We start from the raw sequence: 19833 nt of genomic DNA on the forward strand, positions 1-19833 counted from the left end.
TCCCAGATGGGAGGCCTGCATCAATCCCTTTGTATAGTCATGGCCAGCCCTTAAGAGTCAGCCATAATAAAAGTTCACCTAAGCTGCAGGCCAACCCCCTGAAATCATACCCAGCCCTGTTATACACACTCCATGTCACTACAAATTTAGGTTGACAATTTTCCCATTTATCAAAGTTGTAATTTCAAAAAAAAAAGGCAAAATACTCCACAGCAGCTTCCCCAAGAGGAGATGTCCATCATTTTAAAAAGATTTCAACCCTCTGCCAATACAGACTGGTCGTTTTCTCTAAAAAATACATTGCTTTTGCTTCACGACAAAGAAATGGCCTCAGGGCAAGGAATACAAGTTGTGTTATGTAACAATAAATCTGTCTAGATGACTAGAAGATCTATTATCTTTTCTATTTAAAAGAGAATGAGGGAGGAAGGAAAAGGAGATAGAGAAAAGAAAAAAAGACATCCAACTGGGGCCACCACAATATTAGTGGTTTAGTATTGTCCAGGAAGTCAGCTCTAGTAAGGCTCAGCACCTTTTTTAAAGTAATCAGTTCCGTTCTACTGTGACTCTCTAGGTAGAACACAAATTGGTATTGTGGAACTGCCACCTTGCCTATCCCACTGCAGGTAGACTGGATTTTTTTCTAATTAAGCCATATCAACAGGTAAATCTCTGCAGATACTGAACCGAAAGTTCATCGGTCATCTGGCTCGTTATGACACTAAGCTAAATGGTGGTCTGGTTCCATGCTTTGGCCCTTAGTGAGCTTTCAATGCTGGGAAACACATTTTCTTTCCTTCTGGGAAGATCTTGGCTAAGTAGTGTGGGTTCTCCGATGTCGAACCAGGTGCGAATTCTGACCAAACTTCTTCCCGCAGTCAGGACACTTGTACGGTCTCTCTCCTGTGTGGGTGATCTGGTGTCGGATGAGATCAGAACTCCAGCGAAACTTCTTCCCACATTGGCTGCACCCGTATGGACGGTCTCTGGCATGGGACACTCGATGCCTGGTCAGCTCTGAGCTCTGGTAAAAACTTCGGCTGCACTGAGCACATCGGAAAGGTCTCTCTGAGGCATGGGTTCTCTGATGACGAGTCAGCTGGGAAGTATGACCAAAACGTTTGCCACACTGAGGGCACTGGTGGGGCTTCTCCCCAGTATGGATCCTTAGGTGAGTGAGCAGATGTGAGTTACGGCTAAATGTTTTCCCGCATTCTGAACACTGGTGAAGGGACTTTCCTGCTGGGTGAGAGCCTCCAAGAGAGTTGAGATGTGCAACTGGATTCTCTCTGGTGTCTCCACATCTCACATCACATTGTTGACTCATCCGTTCACCACAATTCTCACCCAACATTTTCTCACGGGAATTCCCAGGGAGCAATCCCATTTCCATCATGCCTCCAGGCAAAGAGTGGTTCTCTCGGATACCATTGGCCAGTAGAGAGCCTGTCAAGAAAGAAAAAGAAAACTCTTTTATAATGGGCAGATGAGTCTAACAACATGCAGTTACTGCGTTTCCCTGAAAGTAAGCCCTAGTTTGGGGGCAAGGCACACGCCTAAAAAGCAAGCTAGGATGGGGTGTGTGGGTGTGGAGCTGCCCCACGTGCCCCACACCCACTTACTTTGCAGCCAGGTCTCTCCTTGCTGGCCTACTTCTTCTGCTGTGTCTTCTGCAGCCAGGCCTTTCCAGAAGGCCACTGCAGCCGAGAACCGAGCTATGGATTCAATCCATAGCTCGGCACTCAGCTGTATAAGGCCTTCCAGAAAAGCCTGACTTTATCAAAGATCTTGGACATTTTTCTCCTTTACAATATCAAACCATTGGATGTTGCCTACTATCCTTCTCAGTCTAACAAAGTCTTCTCTCATGAAGTCTAATATTGAGGTATGGCTGAAGTTTCTCATCAATACATTATCTGAAATTCCAGGACAGCATGATCACTGCCTCCCAGTGTCCCAGTTACTTTTTCTTCCTCAGCCATTTCCTCTCTTTGGTGGCCACTTTTGACATTCATCCATAACAACTTATTTAATTCTGTAATATCTCTGGTTTCCTATCACTGAGATTCGGGACTTCAAAGCGCCAAATATTGTCTTTGAAAATGATAGGCTTATGTTTAAGATCTTACTTGGTAAACTGACTAACTTTGTTTTTCCACGTTAGGTTGAACTGAATTTGTTCTGTGATTAGCTCCTGGTCCCATCTTTGTTCTTCTAACTGAGCTCTTCCATCTCTTTATATAAAAATATACAGTCAATTTAATTTCTGTATGTTCCATCTGGTAATGTCTGTATACATAGGCATAGTTTTGGTTGTCTGTCAGACTAATAGCTGATCAAAAATAAGTTGGCATAGGATGAAGCCATGGTGGCACAGTGGTTAGAATGCAGTACTGCAGGCTACTTCTGCTGACTGCCGGCTGTCTGCAGTTTGACAGTTCAATTCTCACCAGCTCAAGGTTGACTCAGCCTTCCATCCTTCTGAGGTTGGTAAAATGATTGTTGGGGGCAATATGCTGACTCTGTAAACCGCTTAGAGAAGGCTATAAAGGCTATAAAGCACTGTGAAGCAGTATATGAGTCTAAGTGCTATTGCCATACAAGAGCAATTATTGTTGGGTTTGGAAAAGCAAGAGTAGAGGATAAATACACAAAAAGAGGAACCATGAGCAGCTAACGATAGGCAGAAATAGTTGAAGTTTGATAGAATGAAAAGAAGAGCTGACTCATTTATGATTAATTTTGCTCAGTTCTTCATTTCTCAGATTTTAAACTTGTTCTATTCCATGCCCATTGTAATTAGTAAGCTTTGATTCCAAAGAGCAGATTTAGGTGAAACAACTGCATTCCACTTTGCCTATAGATTCAGGAATTGGAATCAGATAAATTTACATTACACTGTTAATGAACATCTGTGGAGATTCTCAATCATCCAGACCATAGTTGTCTCAAAGGTGCTTTTTGAAAAGACAACCAGACTTTGTTTTTCCTCGAAGACATTTTGCTTCTCATCCAAGAAGCTTCATTGGTTCTGGCAGGATGGTGGGGGCGATGGAAGGATTAGATCTGACAGGATGGGATGGTGGTGGAAGGATTATATTTCTTTGCAGTCCTCTGGTCATTAGCACTCTCTCTGAGAGCTTTTGAGGCCACCTGGGGGTTTATCTGTGCTCTCGGGGTCACCTGTATCAGAGGGCAAATGGGGGTGTAATCTTTTGGGAACTGCTGAAAGGACTGTGTTGCAGACAGAAGATAGGTGGTGTCATATTCCTCCCCTTTGTTGAGAGAAAGCTGCTCAATGTTAACATAAATAGCCTCTTTTTACCCCTCTTTCAAACCAATGTGTCCTCTGTATCCAGAAGATTCACAGTCTGGACTTTTGCCCCCACCATTTTGCCAGAATCGATTAAGCTTCTTGTATGAGAAGCAAAATGTCTTCTTCTTCTTCCTCCTCAAGGAAAAAAAATAGTCCAGTTGCCTTTTGAAAAAGCACCTTTGAGACTGTTAATGAACATTTCTCTACTGTCCCTAGTTCAGATTAAAAAAAAAAAAGGGCTGAGGCAGATAATTGCAGGAGCAAGAGTTGGGCCAAATTAAAAGTTCTGGAAATGGGAATCACTGGAGTTTAACCCATGATATCTGGAAGCAGTCAGATCAGGCTGCATTAATGGAACGTCCTTCATCTATCTTACAGGTCTGCAACCCACGGCTCCGGAGCCGCATGCGGCTCTTTCAGCCGTCTCCTGCGGCTCCTAGTCCTCTGCCATGTGCAGTCAAAAAAAAAAAAAAGTGGGACTAAAAATGTTCAACCAATCAATTCAAATATGCAGGGTAGGTGCATATCTCGCCTTGGCTCCACTCTTCAGTCAAACCCTGTTCTGTGCATGCGCACATGTACGCGCATGCGCACACGTACGCGCATGCGCACACATTTTTTTGCAGCTCCCAGTTTTTCCTTTTGTGAGGGAACCAGTTCTGAGTGGCTCTTTCACTGTTTCAGGTTGCTGACCCCTGATCTATCTAATCCAGATATGTCAAACACAAGGCCCGGGGGCCAGATCCGGCCCGCGAAGTGGTTTCATGTGGCCCGCGAAGCCATCCTGGAAACGGTGAGGGAACGGCCCCCACTGCCTTGGCCCTGGCCCAGAGACCCTCAGATCTGTCCCACTCCTGCCCAGGCCCCCATAGGCACCCTTGATGCGAACTATGTAGAGCTGGCCATGCCCACCCAGTAGGCCATACACACTCTAGGCCACGCCCACCCAGGCCACACCCACCCGGCCCCGTGAGGCCAACTGCAATGCTGATGCGGCCCTCAATGAAACTGAGTTTGACACCCCTGATTAATCCTACAATCGCTTTAGTTAAGCTGAACAATATATTACTGTTCTAAGTTCTATTTCAAATCTCTTATCGTCTGTGCTCAGTCCATGGAGCTCCTGTGAAAAGCGTAATCAATATATATTCTCCATTTATTTGGAAAAAGAAAGTTCAACTCATCTGAAATGCATCAGACGGAGGAAGAGAGACTTCAACTGTAAGATGCCTTTTTTTCTCACTGAACTCTCAAATGCTATACACACAAATGAGATCCAATGAGATAGGATTTAGATACAAAATCATTTAATTTTTGTAGTGGTATAGCAATTGAAGGCACTGGGCTAGAAACTGGAGACTGCAAGTTCTAGTCCTGCCTTAGGCTGTCTGGGCCCGTCTTTCTCTCTTAGCCTAGAAAGCAGGCAATGGCAAACCGCTTCTAAAAAAATCTTGACAAGAAAACTGTAGGGACCCATCTAGACATTTGCCAGAAGTCATGACTGACTCAAAGGGACAAAAAGAAAAGGTGCTACATTACTGTAGCACGACGATAGGGAATGGCAGCAGATGTGTGCACGGAGGGCCGTATCGACATCCGGGATCACGCCCCCGCTGCTTGCGAGCGGTGACGCGCTCCAACCCTCCAATTAGCACCCTTTTGCCCGTGGGTGAGGGTGATCAGGCCCATGAGCTCAGGCTGGTTTACCTTAATGCCAGGTCCGTTGTTAATAAGGCTCCCCTCGTTCGAGACTTGATCGAGGAGGAACGCGCGGATCTGGCATGCATTACAGAAACCTGGTTGGGCTCAAAGGGAGGGGTCCCTCTGATTGAGTTATGCCCCCCAGGTTTCCGTGTGCTACACCAGCCACGGGCTCAGGGTAGGGGCGGTGGGGCGGCGGTGGTTATCAGGGAGACTTTATGTCCGCGGGAGACCACCATTGTCCAGATTGGTGGGAGTGAGTCCCTCCTCCTGAGATGTGGTTCTCGGGTTCAGATGAGCTTGTTGCTTACATACCTGGCGCCCAGCTGTGTGGCAACAGCTCTGCCCGAGCTGCTCGACACCCTCTCAGGGTTGGCGGTGGAGTTCCCCAGGCTCATAGTGCTGGGTGACTTCAACCTGCCTTCCCTGGGAGGGTCATCGGAGCTAGCCCGGGAGTTCATGGCCTCCATGACGGCCATGGACCTGACTCAGGTAATTCAAGGCCCGACTCATGTGGGGGGTCACACTCTCGACCTGGTGTTCCTGTCTGGACAGTGGTTGGATGATTTGGGAGGGGGTTTACCGGTTGTTACTCCCCTGTCATGGTCCGACCATCATCTCCTGCGGCTGGTCTTCCGTTATGCCACCCCCCGCTGCTGGGCGGCGGAACCAACTAGATGGTTCCGCCCCAGGCGCCTAATGGACCCTGAACGGTTCCAGATGGCGCTTGGGTCTATACCTATCGCCCTCACTCACAGCCCAGCTGATTTCTTGGTGGATGCCTGGGAAAGGGCAGCCACTGAGGCACTCAACTGTGTTGTACCCTTGTGACCTCTGACCCCGGCGCAGATCCCGTTGGGCTCCATGGTTTTCTGTGGAGCTCCGGGAGATGAAACGTCGGAGACGGGGTCTAGAGAGCGGTTGGAGGTCCAGCTGTTCCAAATCTGACCGATTGCAGTTAAGAACCTTTATAAGGTCTTATCTTGCTGCGATGAGGACGGCGAGGGCTAACTACTTCGCCGCCCTCATCGCGTCCGCAGATAATCGCCCGGCCGCCTTGTTTAGGGTGACTCGCTCCCTTCTTAACCAGGAGGTGAGGGAGGATCCCTTGCAGGGACGGGCTGAGGAGTTTAGTCATCATCTGACGGACAAAAACGCTCAGATCCTGGCCGGTTTGGACTCTGACTGGGTGGAGTCTGACGTGGAGGAATCGGACGGTCTTGAGCATGTTATCTGGACTGAGTTCGATCCTGTTTCCCCTGATGATGTGGACAGGATCATGGGGAGGCTGAGCTCCACCACTTGTTTGTTGGATCCGTGCCCTTCCTGGCTGGTTTATGTGGCTCGGGAGGGGACACGAGGCTGGTTCCAGGCAGTAATAACTGCTTCTTTGAAGGAGGGTATCTTCCCCGCCACCTTGAAGGAGGCGGTGGTGAGACCCCCTCCTCAAAAAGCCTGCCCTGGACCCGGCTGTTTTAAATAACTATCGTCCAGTCTCCAACCTTCGCTTTCTGGCGAAGGTTGTTGAGAGCGCGGTGGCACATCAGCTTCCTCTGTTCCTGGAGGAAACTGATTATCTGGACTCGTACCAATCGGGTTTCAGGCCCGGGCACAGCACGGAGACGGCATTGATCGCGCTGGTGAATGATCTCTGGCGGGCTCGGGACAGGGGTTGCTCCTCTGTCCTAGTCCTATTAGATCTCTCAGCAGCTTTCGATACCATCGACCATGGTATCCCACTGCGGCGTCTCAGGGGGCTGGGAGTGGGAGGCACCGTTTTACGGTGGTTCTCCTCCTATCTCCTGGGCTGCTTACAGTCGGTGTTGACGGGAGGGCAGAGATCCACCCCGAGGCCTCTCGTTTGTGGAGTCCCTCAGGGGTCGGTCCTCTCGCCCCTCCTGTTCAACATCTATATGAAGCTGCTGGGCGAGGTCATTCTTGGTTTCGGGGTGGGGTATCATCAGTACACTGATGATACCCAACTTTTTTTCTCCACCCCGAACCAACCCAGCGATGCCCTCGCCGTGATGTCCCGTTGCCTGAAGGCGGTCCAGGTCTGGATGGGGAGAAACCGGCTTCGTCTCTATCCTGCCAAGACTGAGTGGCTTTGCGTATCGGCATCTCGGGCTAACCAAACTATTCCACCTTTAACGATGGGGGGTGAGGTGTTACCCCCCGTTGATAGGGCTCACAACTTGGGCGTCCTCCTGGACTCACAGCTCAATTTTGAAGATCATATAGGAGCTGTGACCCGGGGGGCTTTTGCCCAGGTTCGCCTGGTGCGCCAGTTGCGACCCTACCTGGACCGAGATGCCCTACGCACAGTCACTCATGCGCTCGTGACCTCCCGTTTAGACTACTGCAACGCTCTCTACATGGGGCTGCCTTTGAGGACCACTCAGAGGCTTCAACTGGTGCAGAATGCGGCCACGCGAGTTGTGATGGGGGTTTCCCAATACTCCCATGTAACACCTCTACTCCGTGAGCTGCATTGGCTTCCGGTTGCCCTCCGGGTGAGATTCAAGGTAAGCCCTAAATGGCTTGGGTCTGGGATATTTGAGGGAACACCTGCTGCCAGCATCAAGTTCCCTTCGTCCAGTGCACCCAGTGGAACCAGCTGCCCATGGAGCTCAGGACTGCCCCTGACCTGCGTTCATTCCGCCGGGACCTGAAGACTTGGCTCTTTGAGCTCTCTGGCCCAGGCTGAGAATTTTAACTGGGGTTCTATTTTCAGGGATAATTTAATCTTTTTAATTGTCTTTTAACTTTTGTATTTTGTATTGGTGTGATTTTAAAATGCCCTGTAAACCGCCCTGAGTCCTTCGGGAAAGGGCGGTATATAAATCTAATAAAATAAAAAAACAAAAAAATAAATACTGGAAGAAATTGAATTTTAACATTTATTTTCTTTTTCCATCTTCAGCTCTTATTCTGTTCAAACATCTTGGTAGGGTATATCTTGTTTAGCTGCTCTAATGAATGAAGTAAAAGTCCTCAGATAGATAAGAGATAGATAAGTTAGATTATATTCTCTCTTCCGCCTACATCAAACTGCTGTCCGCTAAAAATGTGAGAGGAATTTCTGGGAACTGGAGAAACTCAAATATTTTTTTTTTATCATAGGTAAAGGTAAAGGTTCCCCCGCACATGCGTGCTAGTCGTTTCCGACTCTAGGGGCCGGTGCTCATCTCCGTTTCAAAGCCGAAGAGCCAGCGCTTGTCCGAGGACGTCTCCGTGGTCATGTGGCCAGCATGACTAGACGCCAAAGGTGCACGGAACGCTGTTACCTTCCCACCGTAGTGGTCCCTATTTTTCTACTTGCATTTTTACGTGCTTTTGAACTGCTAGGTTGGCAGAAGTTTTTTTTTCATAGTTACTGTTAAATAACATGGTTTGCACAGAGCAACCAAATCTTTACTGCAAACATCTGGATGCCCACTAAATGGAAGCAAAGCGTTAGAATTCTTAAATGAATATTCATCTCCTCTCATAGCCAATCATTCCATAGATTTATTTTTAAAAAAACTGAATTTCTTATCTCAACTATCTTTTCAGATATTGCTGAACTACAAATTATTGTTCTAGCTCCACTGGCTGGAGATAATGGGAATGGTACAATTCCTCATCTGTTACAGACAAAACTTCCCTAAAGACTTTATCACTGATTTATTTTTCCTGTAGCAACTGATTCCCTTTAGCAGGAAAAATTCCCAGAACATCCTGCTTTTCTCTTCCTTCTTACCTGTTTCCTGAAGGCCTTGTGGTTCCTGTTTTGGGATGCAGGGCATCTTGAGAGCAGGGCCTGGGATAGGCTGGTTTAGCGTTATATCGGATGAGGAAAGGCACTCGGGATGGGGCAGCAGTGAGGCTGAGGGATCCCACGCTGCTCCAGGTAAAATCATTTCCTGTGGGCTTACCTGTTCAACCTTGACCCGCACTGTAACCTAGCAACAAGGACAAAAGTGGGTCACTAAGAAATGAGGGAAATCTACCCATTCCACTTATTTGTTTTAAGCCTTAAATCTAAAGGAGAATTGATTAGCCATTTAAGCGTCCATGGTGGTTGTTTTGCAACTCCCATTCCAAAAACTTTTCAAAAGGATACAGATCTATCTGATAACAAGTCCATCTTATCTAGTACCCTATTCATTGGAGTAACCAAAAGCCTGGAGTCTTCTGAAGGTTTTGAATTTCAGCACTCATCAGTTTTTAACCAACATGGCTAATAACCAACATGGCTAATTAAGCTGACTTTGTAATAATGCCGCTTGGGGTGTGTGTGAAAGCCCTAATAAGCAGGCATATACATAGAATGAAGGCTACTGCTAAGCTTGTAACCCGCCCTGCATCTTCGGAGAAGGGCGGGATATAAATGAAATTAAAATAAAATAAAAATAAAATAAAATAAAATAAAATAAATAACAAGAGACTGTAAGTGCTGCCGTCCAAGGCATTTGGAGATGCTGCTTTCGGCTTGTTTCACCAGAATCCCCCTGCAAGCTTGCATACGAGGAGGCCCTTAACAATTGATGATCAGCCATTTCCAACCTGAATAAATCAGGAAGAAAGGTGGTTGGCTAAATGCAGGTTCATTTCCTAATGAGAAAACCTGTCACATGACCCAGTCTTTTCCGCCCTCTTTGTATATAAAACAGGAAAAGGTTTAAAGCCTATTTAAAAAATAATCCATAAACAAATCCAACACGTTAAGAAAAAGATAATTCTGTTGAAATCCTGTGCCAACTCACAAGAACTTTTTACCCATGTATTATCTTTCCTCTATCCACGACTGAGCTTTTTCCTGCCAATTTTGCATCATCTACATTGCAAGTTGCATTTGGGCAAAGCCTTGGCTTTTTTTATATCCATGAAACACTGATGCAATCATTAAAACACTGATACAATTCTCCTTTGCCTTGTGGGTGGGTGAAGGGGGGGAGGCGGAATGAGAAAAACATGTTGGCGTGCTAAGGATGTTAAGTTTTCATCACAACGTATCTCCTAGAAATCAAGAGGATTAAAAATTCCCTTACCTGCTGCTCCCACATCCCTGCCTCTCGCCGTCCCATCTGGTATCCTTCCACCAAGGCTACCGCTTGGGCGCACGTCTCAGGGCCTCGCTCCCACACCCAGCTCTGGATCTCTTGGGGCAAGATGGTCAGGAACTGCTCCAGGATCAGCAGTTCCAGAATCTGCTCCTTGGTGCGGCTCTCAGGCTTCAGCCAACGCCGGCAAAGCTCCCGGAGCCTCCGACAAGCCTCCCGGGGGCCTTCAGAGTCCTGGTAACGGAACTGCCGGAAACGCTGCCGCTGCATTTCCACATTGGCACCTGCCTCCCCTCGCAGGCCAGAAGATTTGGACTTCCTATGCTCATTCCTGCCACCTCTGGCATCCAAGCCATTATGGGGTGGCTGGGCTTTTCCGAGAGCTGGCATAAGGCGGCTCATCCACTCTCCTCTTGGCCACTGGCACGATTCGGCCGCGCGCTCAAAGGATGACAGGTAGGCTTCAATGTCATCCACGGGTGCAAGCTCAGGTAGTTGAAGGTTGCTCCAGCCAGGGGCCGGGGGTGGGACAGGCACCGGGGCTGGCATGACATCAGCAGGTGTCCTCAGGCTTTGCACCATCTCCTGGCACTGAACCTCCCAAAGCTGTGGGATTGGGTCGCTTCTCACTTGGGGAGGAGTTGCCCACCTCAACAGATCACTAATGGTGCCTGCCTGGACAACAAGAGGAGTCTTCCCCGGAGCATCCCATTCCCAACCAGCTTCAGGACATGGAGGTCCAGGCTCTTCTATTTTCACCCTGGGCGCCATTGTTTCTTCTAATGGGTACAAAAAGTGGAGGCCCAGTGCTGGAGGAGGTACTTCCTGTGTGGCAGCCATCTTTTCCTCCCCCCAAGAAAGGAAGATCTAAGTCCTTCAAGCTTCCTGCAGACAAAAGTAGAACTACCCAGCGGGAGGAGACTGGGCCAAGTGAAAGAGAGCTTCAAGGCAACGTGCAGTCCCAGGGAGCCAGATAGGTATAAGATACCCAACCGGAAAGGATGGGCAATCTTTAAAGGTATCCTATTGCCGGTGATGCGATGATTAAGTAAAAGGGCACCTCCCTGATATAGAAAGGAAAAACACCATTAAGAATTACGCTCAGAAGAAGCAGGCCCATTCTTAGATATTGCTTTCGTAACCATTGTTTGCCTACTACTAAGACTGGTTTCACACCTAGGCAGTGGCAGTTTGGTGCTAATATGCGGAGGGTCAAATGATCACATATGGTTATTTTCCCTGGCAGCCTCAATCAAAGGCCTGGATAGTAATACAAAATGGCCTAGTTTTCTACAAAATGGCAACCTCCAGATGTCCTGGTTTACAACTCAAGTGGGCCATGATGGATGGGGACCATGGGAATTATAGTCTATAAGGCATCAAATAGGGAACCCTGAATTACAATATATCTGCTGCACAGGAGGGAATTTAAGAATGTTCGGTTCTGTCTTCAAAAAGTCCCATCATTTCTGGAATTTAGCTTACAATAATATCCAATTAGATATCAGGAAATCATCAGCCGCAAAGGAAGAAATGCATTTCCCCTTCTGTTTTCAGGAGCATATAAATGATTTACTGCTTTGGAAGATTGTATTTCAATACAGAAATCACAACTATTAAGTGGGACCTTTGAGAAGACACAATAGGATAGAGAGCTATTATTCAGGATGCCAGCCCTCCGATTCATTCCTACCCCCTTTGGGAATACTTTGATTCCCTGGACTGAATGTTTTGTGCGGCCCTCCCATTTTCCCCCACACCTTTGTGGGCTTTTCTGTGAAGAAAAAAGAAAAGAAAATACAGAAAGAAAAAAATAAGCAAATTAGAACAAAAAGGTGGCATCTGAATGCCCCATGAAATTCTATGAATGAGAGAGGGCTGTTTTGCAATAAATGCATCGCCAAGAAGCAGTTTTAACCACAGATAGTCCTTGACTTATGACCATAATTGTTCCTGGCCATTACAGTTGTAAAATGGGTCATCAGTGACCAACCTGATTTTACAATCTTTTTTTGCGGCGGTCATAAAACCCATTGTTTGTAGTGGGCTGTTTTCTGCTGAAAAGGAAGTAAACTGCCAGTTTCCTGCAAAAACATGGTAAATCATGGTTATATGACTGAAGTACTCTGCAAATGATCATAAATGTGGGCCAGTTGCTGAGTGATCAAAATGCAGTCATGTGACAGGGGAATGTGGCTGTCCATCACATTCTTTGGGTTGTATCTAGCTTTTTTTTTGGGAGGGGGGGGTGTCCCATGTAATTTCAAATAATCACTACACGACCAGTCATAAATTGAGGACTACTGTACCTGCATCAAAGGTCTTCCAAGTCATCCTAATAACTTCATCTGTTCCTTCTACGTATTATATGTAGTCTTCCTAAGTCTGCTTGTGCTACCATTTTTCAATCGTTGATGCTTTTTCCTACGTAAGATTTCCTACATCAGCATTCATAGCTAAGTATCAGAAACAGGGAATAAAAATAATCTCCTCCTTCAGGAATATGTCTAATCTCTGCTTAATGTCATCTCACTTATGTGACAGGCTACAACTTGTTTAAATTTCTTCAGCTTTAAAGGCAGAGGCTCCCAGCTTAGTTCTGCATCTGGTATCCCTTCTATCACATCCTGCAGTGAATCTCAGAAGAGAATTACTTACGGTGATTATTACTGGAACTACAATTTAACACCCACTGATTTGGGAGTAAGTCTTACTGCATGATTTAGGGCAATATTTCTCAATCTTGGCAGCTTAACAATATGTGGACATCAACTGCAAGAATTCCCTGGTCAGTCATACCACCCAACCACATTGTGGCTGGGGAATTCTGGGAGATGAAGTCCATACATCTTCAAGTTACTAAGGTTGGGAAACACAATTTAGAGCTTTTAGCCCTCTCTAACTCATAGGGTTGACACGGAAAAAATAGATGGATGCTATCTTAAATTCATCAGTGAAAAATGGGTTATAAATCTTATCAATACACCTTATCAATACATCTGATAATTTCTAATAAGAATGAAACAAGTCATGGAACGCCTGCTTATGATCAATGTAACTGTAGAATATACTATGGTTTGATCATTTATGAAATCATTAGGCATCTCCTAAAATTCAGACATTGCCTTGTATAAAGTTAGTTTAGCATGTTATTCTAACCAAGACCAGCAGTGATGTAGCTTCTTCCTCCTGGAAAAAGATAATCCTCAGCATCTTCCTTTAAAAAATTAAGTAGATCGTCTGAAGGATGTCTCTCTACCTGAGAGTTTGAAAAGTCACTAGGATCCAGTGAGGCTCCCCCCCCCATAATGTGACCTGATATAAAGCAGCCTTCCAACATTCATTTCTTTGGAGAAGGGCTGCAATCCAGTAATAGTACAGCAGGGTTCCTGCTTCAATCCTTAGCAATCCTATGAAAGACAGCATGCAGGGAAATTCTTCTTTAGGTAGCAAAGAGCTTTTCCTACCTTTCATTCAATCAGGATTATAGTCTTAAGAACTTGATTTGACTTTTAAGTGGAAGCTCTTTCTCCCTCCCCAGGAAGTAAAAGTGTACAAAACCATACAAATAATTTCCAAAGGTCTCAGAGAAGGATCTACCAAAATGAAACAGGACTGAGAATTTTACACTTGGAATGAGGAATCATTTTCTTACTGCTGTTAAGAAATTTGGAACCTGAAATTCTTCAGCCATCTACAGGATGCAAAATAGCTACCAACAAATATAACCCTCTCCCTCGTGCTCACTCCTGGCACAGAACGGACTGGAAGAGGCAGGGAAATTATTTGATAAGTCATTTTCTGTATTATTGCTTCTGGTATTTATTTATCTATTTATTTTATCGGCAAGATTGTAGCATCATGGTCTGCCCTACAGCAGTGTTTCTCAACTTTGGCCACTTGAAGTTGTGTGGACTTCAACTTCCAGAATTCCCCAGCTAGCAGACTCAAATTCTAGAACTTGTAGTCCACACATCTCCAAGTGGGCAAAGTTAAGAAACACTGCCCTACAGGGTTACAATAAATCAAAATTCACAATTTTGGACTTGATGGACAATAGCATGTAAATCTAGATTTTAGTAAACCACACTGGCTATATTTGCATAGCACACCCTTTGGGGATTCATACAATGCATTGAACCATCAGCTTGGTTGGGTTGGGTTGGGCTTACATAACAAACTATACATCCAAACCCCAGAATATAACTAGCTAAAGTTGATATAATGTACAAAAGCATCCATTATATCTATAATTGACTTCACTAAACATATCACGTGAATTTAGCCATTGCAGTTAGGCTACTCAACTGTTCAATAGGGTAAAATGATGGTTAAGATAAAGCAGAGCTGCTTTTTGCAAAATGGGTGGCTGTACATTTTTGATACTGAGTAAATGTAAAATCATGCCCTTTTCAGTTAATGTGCGTCAGTTACAGTCTGATATGTCATCTGAATCTGTAGTCTCCAGTAACTACCATTGTTTCCACCTGCCATAGAAACAGGCTGATGGAATGACTGCAAAGCAGAGTTGTTCTGACAGCAGCATCTTTACTTCTCCGGCTTCTTTTCAATCTCTGTGAACATGCAGGGAATTAATTGGGCTCAGGAGAGAGGTGGGCGAAGATCCAGCCATCCCCCACTCTGTGCCTCCAACTCCAAAGCCATCAGGCATTTTTATTCTATTTTTAAAAAAACTCAAGGAAAATGCATGTGTGGCTTATATATCTGGTGTGAGATTGTTTGCTGCAGGAGTGGTTAATTTGATTACCTTTGCATCAATCAGGATCTTAGTTCCCCAATCATGCTTCAGGGTGACTTAGCACATCATACAGGAATAGACTTATCTAGTATACTGTAAGGAAGACTAGAAAGGAGATCTTTATTTCATACCTTGCTTGTATTCTTTTAGATCAAGTAAAATATGGAAAAACTTTACTACCTTTTTTCAGCACCTAATAATATACTGATTTAAGCTATCTGTTCCCAATCTGATGTCTGCCCAGGTGTTAAAACAATTCCTAGAATCCAAAGCCAGCAGAGCCATTGCTGAAAGGATTTATTTAAGCATATGGCTTTCATTGTTCCTGTGATTTATATACATTGGCCACACATAAAGATTTGGCAAGTTAATCCCACACTAAATGCCAGACTTTTTCTCTGGGCAACTCAAATTGAACATGGAGCATCTTGGATTTATCCCATCTTTAGGCCCAATCCCCATACAGTAAATATAGTGTTCTTAAAAAATCTTCCCTGCATCTAGTGGCAATAATTATGAACTTTAAAGTACCTGATTGGATCTGCTCTGAATTATCTGCCAATCTATTTCATTAGATATAACACAAGATCTCCCTTTATGGGACTAAGAGGAGAAAATAGCAGTGTTGTACTAAATTCAGAGCGCCGAGAATGGCATAGAGAACTCTGTGGCTAAACTACTCTTTTCTGATTCATACATATAATTTTATCCTAAACTCAAGGACGGATGGTCTACCTGGAACTGCAACTCTTTTGTTCTTGGGCTGCTGAAGTTAAACAAATCTTCCCCACCACCACCACACACACACACACACACACCTAAAGCAAGATTTGCATGGTAACCTTCCCTAACCTGGATGATATGTTTCAACTACAACTCCCATTCTGACTGGGGATCCTGGGAAATGAAATCCCCCTAATAGGGATGTGTGGTCTCTTTAAGAATGTAGCCATGGAGCTCTTTTGATTACAGGGATAGAGCCCTTCTGTGTATGAACTGAGCAAACTGGGGCCATCACGTTAATTTTTTAAAAAAATAAATCAAGGCTTTTTTTCTCATAGAACGCTCAGAACGGAGTTCCGGCACCTTTTTTTTAGATGGAACCTTGGTAGGGTAGGCAAGGCGGGTTGTATGACATGTGTGAGTTCCGGCACTTTTTTCTTTTTACAAAAAAAGCACTGAAAAAAATAATAATAATATTTTTAACACACATAAAAGACCACTGGGGTTGAGTTACCTCTTCCGACACTTCCTGTCCTGGAGAAATCCAGAATCCCGCCCCTGGATGGGACTAAAACAAACAAACAAAGAAACAAAAAAGTGACCGAGATGCCTTGTCTCAATCAAGTAGATCCCACTTTCGTCTTCCTTAAGGCAGATCCTGGGCGGCTGCTGCTGCTATTATTATTATTATTATTATTATTATTATTATTATTATTATTATTATTATTATTATTATTATTATTATTATTATTATTATTATTTTATTATTATTCACCCCCATCCATCTCTCCTGTTTCCCCCCTTTTCGCGTGTAGCAGCTAGCTGCTTGGCGAAACCGAAGGAGGCACATTCAGAAGATTGAGTTTGAGCCTCTTCCTCTTTTTTTTCTCTCCTCCGGAGAAAGCGGGGCTTGCAGGAGAAGAGGCGCGTTTCCAAGAAAGCCCCTCTTTTGCCTTCGGAGAAGAAGCCACCCGCAGCCCCTCTGCATGGCGCACGAGAGGCGCCCATTCATCTCTTCCCTCGGAGGAGCCCAGGTATTCCGCTCCTGGCGCCAATCCAGCCTCCTTCCTTCCTTCCTTCCTTCCTCTCCGCCTCTTTTCTAACGGACCCGGCAAGACTAAAGCCCCGTTTCTCGGGGAGAACCGCGGGCTCCTCGCCGCCGCCCTCCTTCCTTCCTCCCTCCCCGAAGAACTGCAGAAGTTCTGGTCCCGAGTTTCGAGTCCCGTCCCTGGCGGAACCGCCGGGAGCCCGGGCTCTCCCCCCCTAACGGACCCGCGCCAGTCCGGGGAACCGCCGGGTCCCGGCGCGAAGCTTCCCAGCCCGACGGTTCCTCTCAGCCTCTGCCGCCCGCCCGAGCCCGGGAGTCCCGGCTCCAACTCTTCTCCGCTCCCCCTTTGTTTCCTGCGCCCGCCCGCCCGCCTGCCTTGGCGCGCCCCGGGCCCGGATGCTCTACCTGGGCCGGGGCGCCTCCAGCGCGGCTCTCTTTTAGGGCTCTTGTGGCGGCGGCGGCGGCGGCGGCGGCAGAAGCAGCGGCAGAGGCAACGATAGCAGCGGCGGCGGCGGCGGCGGCTCCGCCTTGAGTTCCGCGGCGCCCATCATACCCCCGGCCGGCTCGGCCCGGCCCAACCCGTCGCCTCGCTTCGCCTGCTGAGCCTCGCAAGCCCTTCTCGCCTTGCCCTGCCCTGGAGGTGGCCACCAGGTTGGTTCCCGGGCTGCGCCGGAGAGGCTGGGGTTAGTCCCCCCTCCACAGGGCAGGCAGTGGCTGCGATCCCTGTCAGTCAGCGCCGAAAGGAAGGGGAAGCCGGCTTGGGACAGCCCCTCGCCCAAAGGGGGAGGGGGAGGCTGGGCAGGGTTGCCTTGCCACGATTGCTCCATGGAGGAGTCGCCGAGCTCGCCCCCCCCCCCGGCTGGCCGCTGTTCTTTCCTTGCCTCCCTCCCCCCCCGGGTCCCTTTTTTCTCTTTCTCAGGGGGGCTGGAAGGTATCGAATTAGCAGCATGCTTGGGGGTTGGGTTTTGTTTATTTTGTGTTTTTTTTAAAAAAAATTTTTTTTGGGTGCATGGCTTCTGAGTATGTGCAGAATGCTCTTCCTCCGGAGAAAGGAATGACCATCTCTTAAGGGAAGGCTGAGAGGTAGAAAGATGATGGAAAGGCGAGTTTCTGGGCATGGGCCGATAGAAAGCAGGAGGTGAAGACGAATTTTGGAAAAATGGTGGCATCAGCCTAGAAAAAGCCAAGATGAGTTTCAGGGAAAATCACTGCAAGTCGGGAACAGAACTGGGTTCGATGGATCGGTTGTTTGTTTACAGACCTGGGTCCCTGTCAGGTGGGATTTTTAAGGGTTTTCCTTTTTTAAAAAAATCAATAGAAAAGACTCACTGAGAAGGAAGAGAGGGACTAAGCCTTGTCAAAAAAAACACCTCTAGGAATGATCTATCGCTAAAATCTTGCCATCTAAGACAGCATGAGACAATGTCTTTGAAAAAAAAAAATATAACATGGTGCCTTTCTGCACATGTTGCTGAAATTAGGAACACCAAACTTTGCCTGCACTCAGATATGGGTTTAGCAAGGAAAAAGTATGAGATAAAAATGTATCTTACCTACCTTCTAGTCAATTTGCATAATTCATAGTGACTGGCATAAATTTAAAAACTTCCAAAACCAAAAAAAATCTTTTTTTAAAAAAAATACATTTACAAATAGCAAACTCAACAACTCTTGAATTGTTTCTTAACCAGAGATCACAAGGAATCTTTGCCCATGCCTGGTGAACTTTTTTGACAAATTTTTCAATAGAACAGGATCACTGCAGAAAAAGCCCTGGAAGACTGCCCAAACTTCTGAATGATGCAGCGTGTTGAGCTGGTACTATCCTTGTTAATGCCTTATATACATACATAGGCAAACAATCATGTGCTCTGCACAATGTGGGTTAATGGTTGAGAAATTGGGCTAAGACAAGGCAGACTCATCCTTGATCCCAGAAGCTCACTGAATTATTTGGGGCCCATCTTAGCTCACTGTCTCACAGGATTGAGGAAAAATAGGATCTAGGACTATGGGTGCCAATTTAAATTCTTCGAGGCAAAATGGGATATAAATTTAATAAATAGCGCTACTGGTAAAAATCCTGAAAAAAAACCTCAAGAGTTCTGGATTCTTGCTTTGGTGGTTGGCTAGAGAGTATGGTCATTCAGTAATCTTACTAGCAACTCAATATCTGAGCATGAAGGGTCAGAAATGTTAGAACCATCATTATTTTTAAAAATGTATTTATTAGATTTTTTTTCATCCGGCCTTTATTACTTTATAAGTAACTCAAGATGGTAAACATACCTAATGCTCCTTCCTCTTCCTATTTTCCCCACAAGGGCCCTGTGAGGTGGGTTGGGCTGAGAGAGAGAGAGTTTTAATGCCTAAGGTAGGACTACAACCTACAGTTTCCTATTTCTAGCATGGTGTCTTAACCACTAGACCAGGGGTAGGCAACCTCGGCTCTTTTATGACTCATGGACTTCAACTCGGGAGTCCCTCGGGAGAAGGGCAGTATATAAAAACAAACAAACAAACAAATAAATAAATAAATAAACTCCCAGAATTCCTGAGCCAGCTATGCTGACTCAGGAATTCTGGGAGTTGAAGTCCATGAGTCATAAAAAGAGCCGAGGTTGCCTACCCCTGCACTAGACCAAACTTTTGAAAAAGAGCCCAGGGAAGTAGGTAAGGCAGCTTTCCAAGAAGTGATATCTGAGCTGGAAATCTAGGTCTTTTAATCCCAAAACTGGTTATGCGATGGGAAAGCAAGATTCATTGCACTTTCCAGAGTGCAATTACCCGAGGAGAGAGAAATCTCCCTACAAATGGTCTCATAACAACAGTTTAATATTTTGTTGGGCCTCCAAGCCATTCATAACAAGGACTGCTTCCAAACCATTGAATACATACCTGCTTGGTTCCCCCCCCCTCTTTTTTTCATAATACAGAGGTATCATCTTTACAGGGCAAGAGTATGAATACTCTTTTAACAGTTAAGGATGACCTGATCATGTCCAGCTTTCCTTGCAAGGAGCAGGGAGCAGTGGCAAGTCGTAATAAAGAATTCAGATAGTCCTTGACTTACAGCCGGTTGGTTAAGAACCGTTCAGTTACAGTGGACAGGCTCGGAAAGGGTATTTTACTGCCTTTCCAGATGTTGTAAAATGTCGTGCCACACATAGCCACCCTATGGTCATATGACCACATTTTGGACATTGGACAACCAGCTCTTATTTACGATGGGTTGTTGGAA

General features: G+C 45.9%; 1 protein-coding gene across 2 annotated transcripts; it reads right to left on the reverse strand.

Annotated features, from left to right (window-relative positions):
• Positions 1–221: 221 nt before the first annotated feature.
• On the reverse strand, positions 222–17240 carry LOC308677203 (uncharacterized protein). 2 transcript variants are annotated; one of them, XM_081343411.1, is made up of 4 exons: positions 16998–17240; positions 10051–11126; positions 8760–8961; positions 222–1446 (listed from the first exon to the last, which is right to left on the reverse strand). In XM_081343411.1, the coding sequence occupies exons 2-4, from the start codon at positions 10900–10902 to the stop codon at positions 815–817; spliced, it is 1686 nt and encodes a 561-aa protein (XP_081199537.1). In that variant the 5' UTR covers positions 10903–11126; positions 16998–17240; the 3' UTR covers positions 222–814. The 2 variants fall into 2 exon arrangements, with proteins under 2 accessions (XP_081199537.1, XP_081199538.1); XM_081343412.1 differs by lacking the exon at positions 16998–17240 and adding an exon at positions 12372–12487.
• Between the last annotated feature and the right edge of the window lie 2593 nt (positions 17241–19833).

This window comes from Vipera berus, assembly GCF_964194415.1.
Source record: "Vipera berus genome assembly, chromosome: Z".
NCBI lineage: Eukaryota > Metazoa > Chordata > Lepidosauria > Squamata > Viperidae > Vipera > Vipera berus.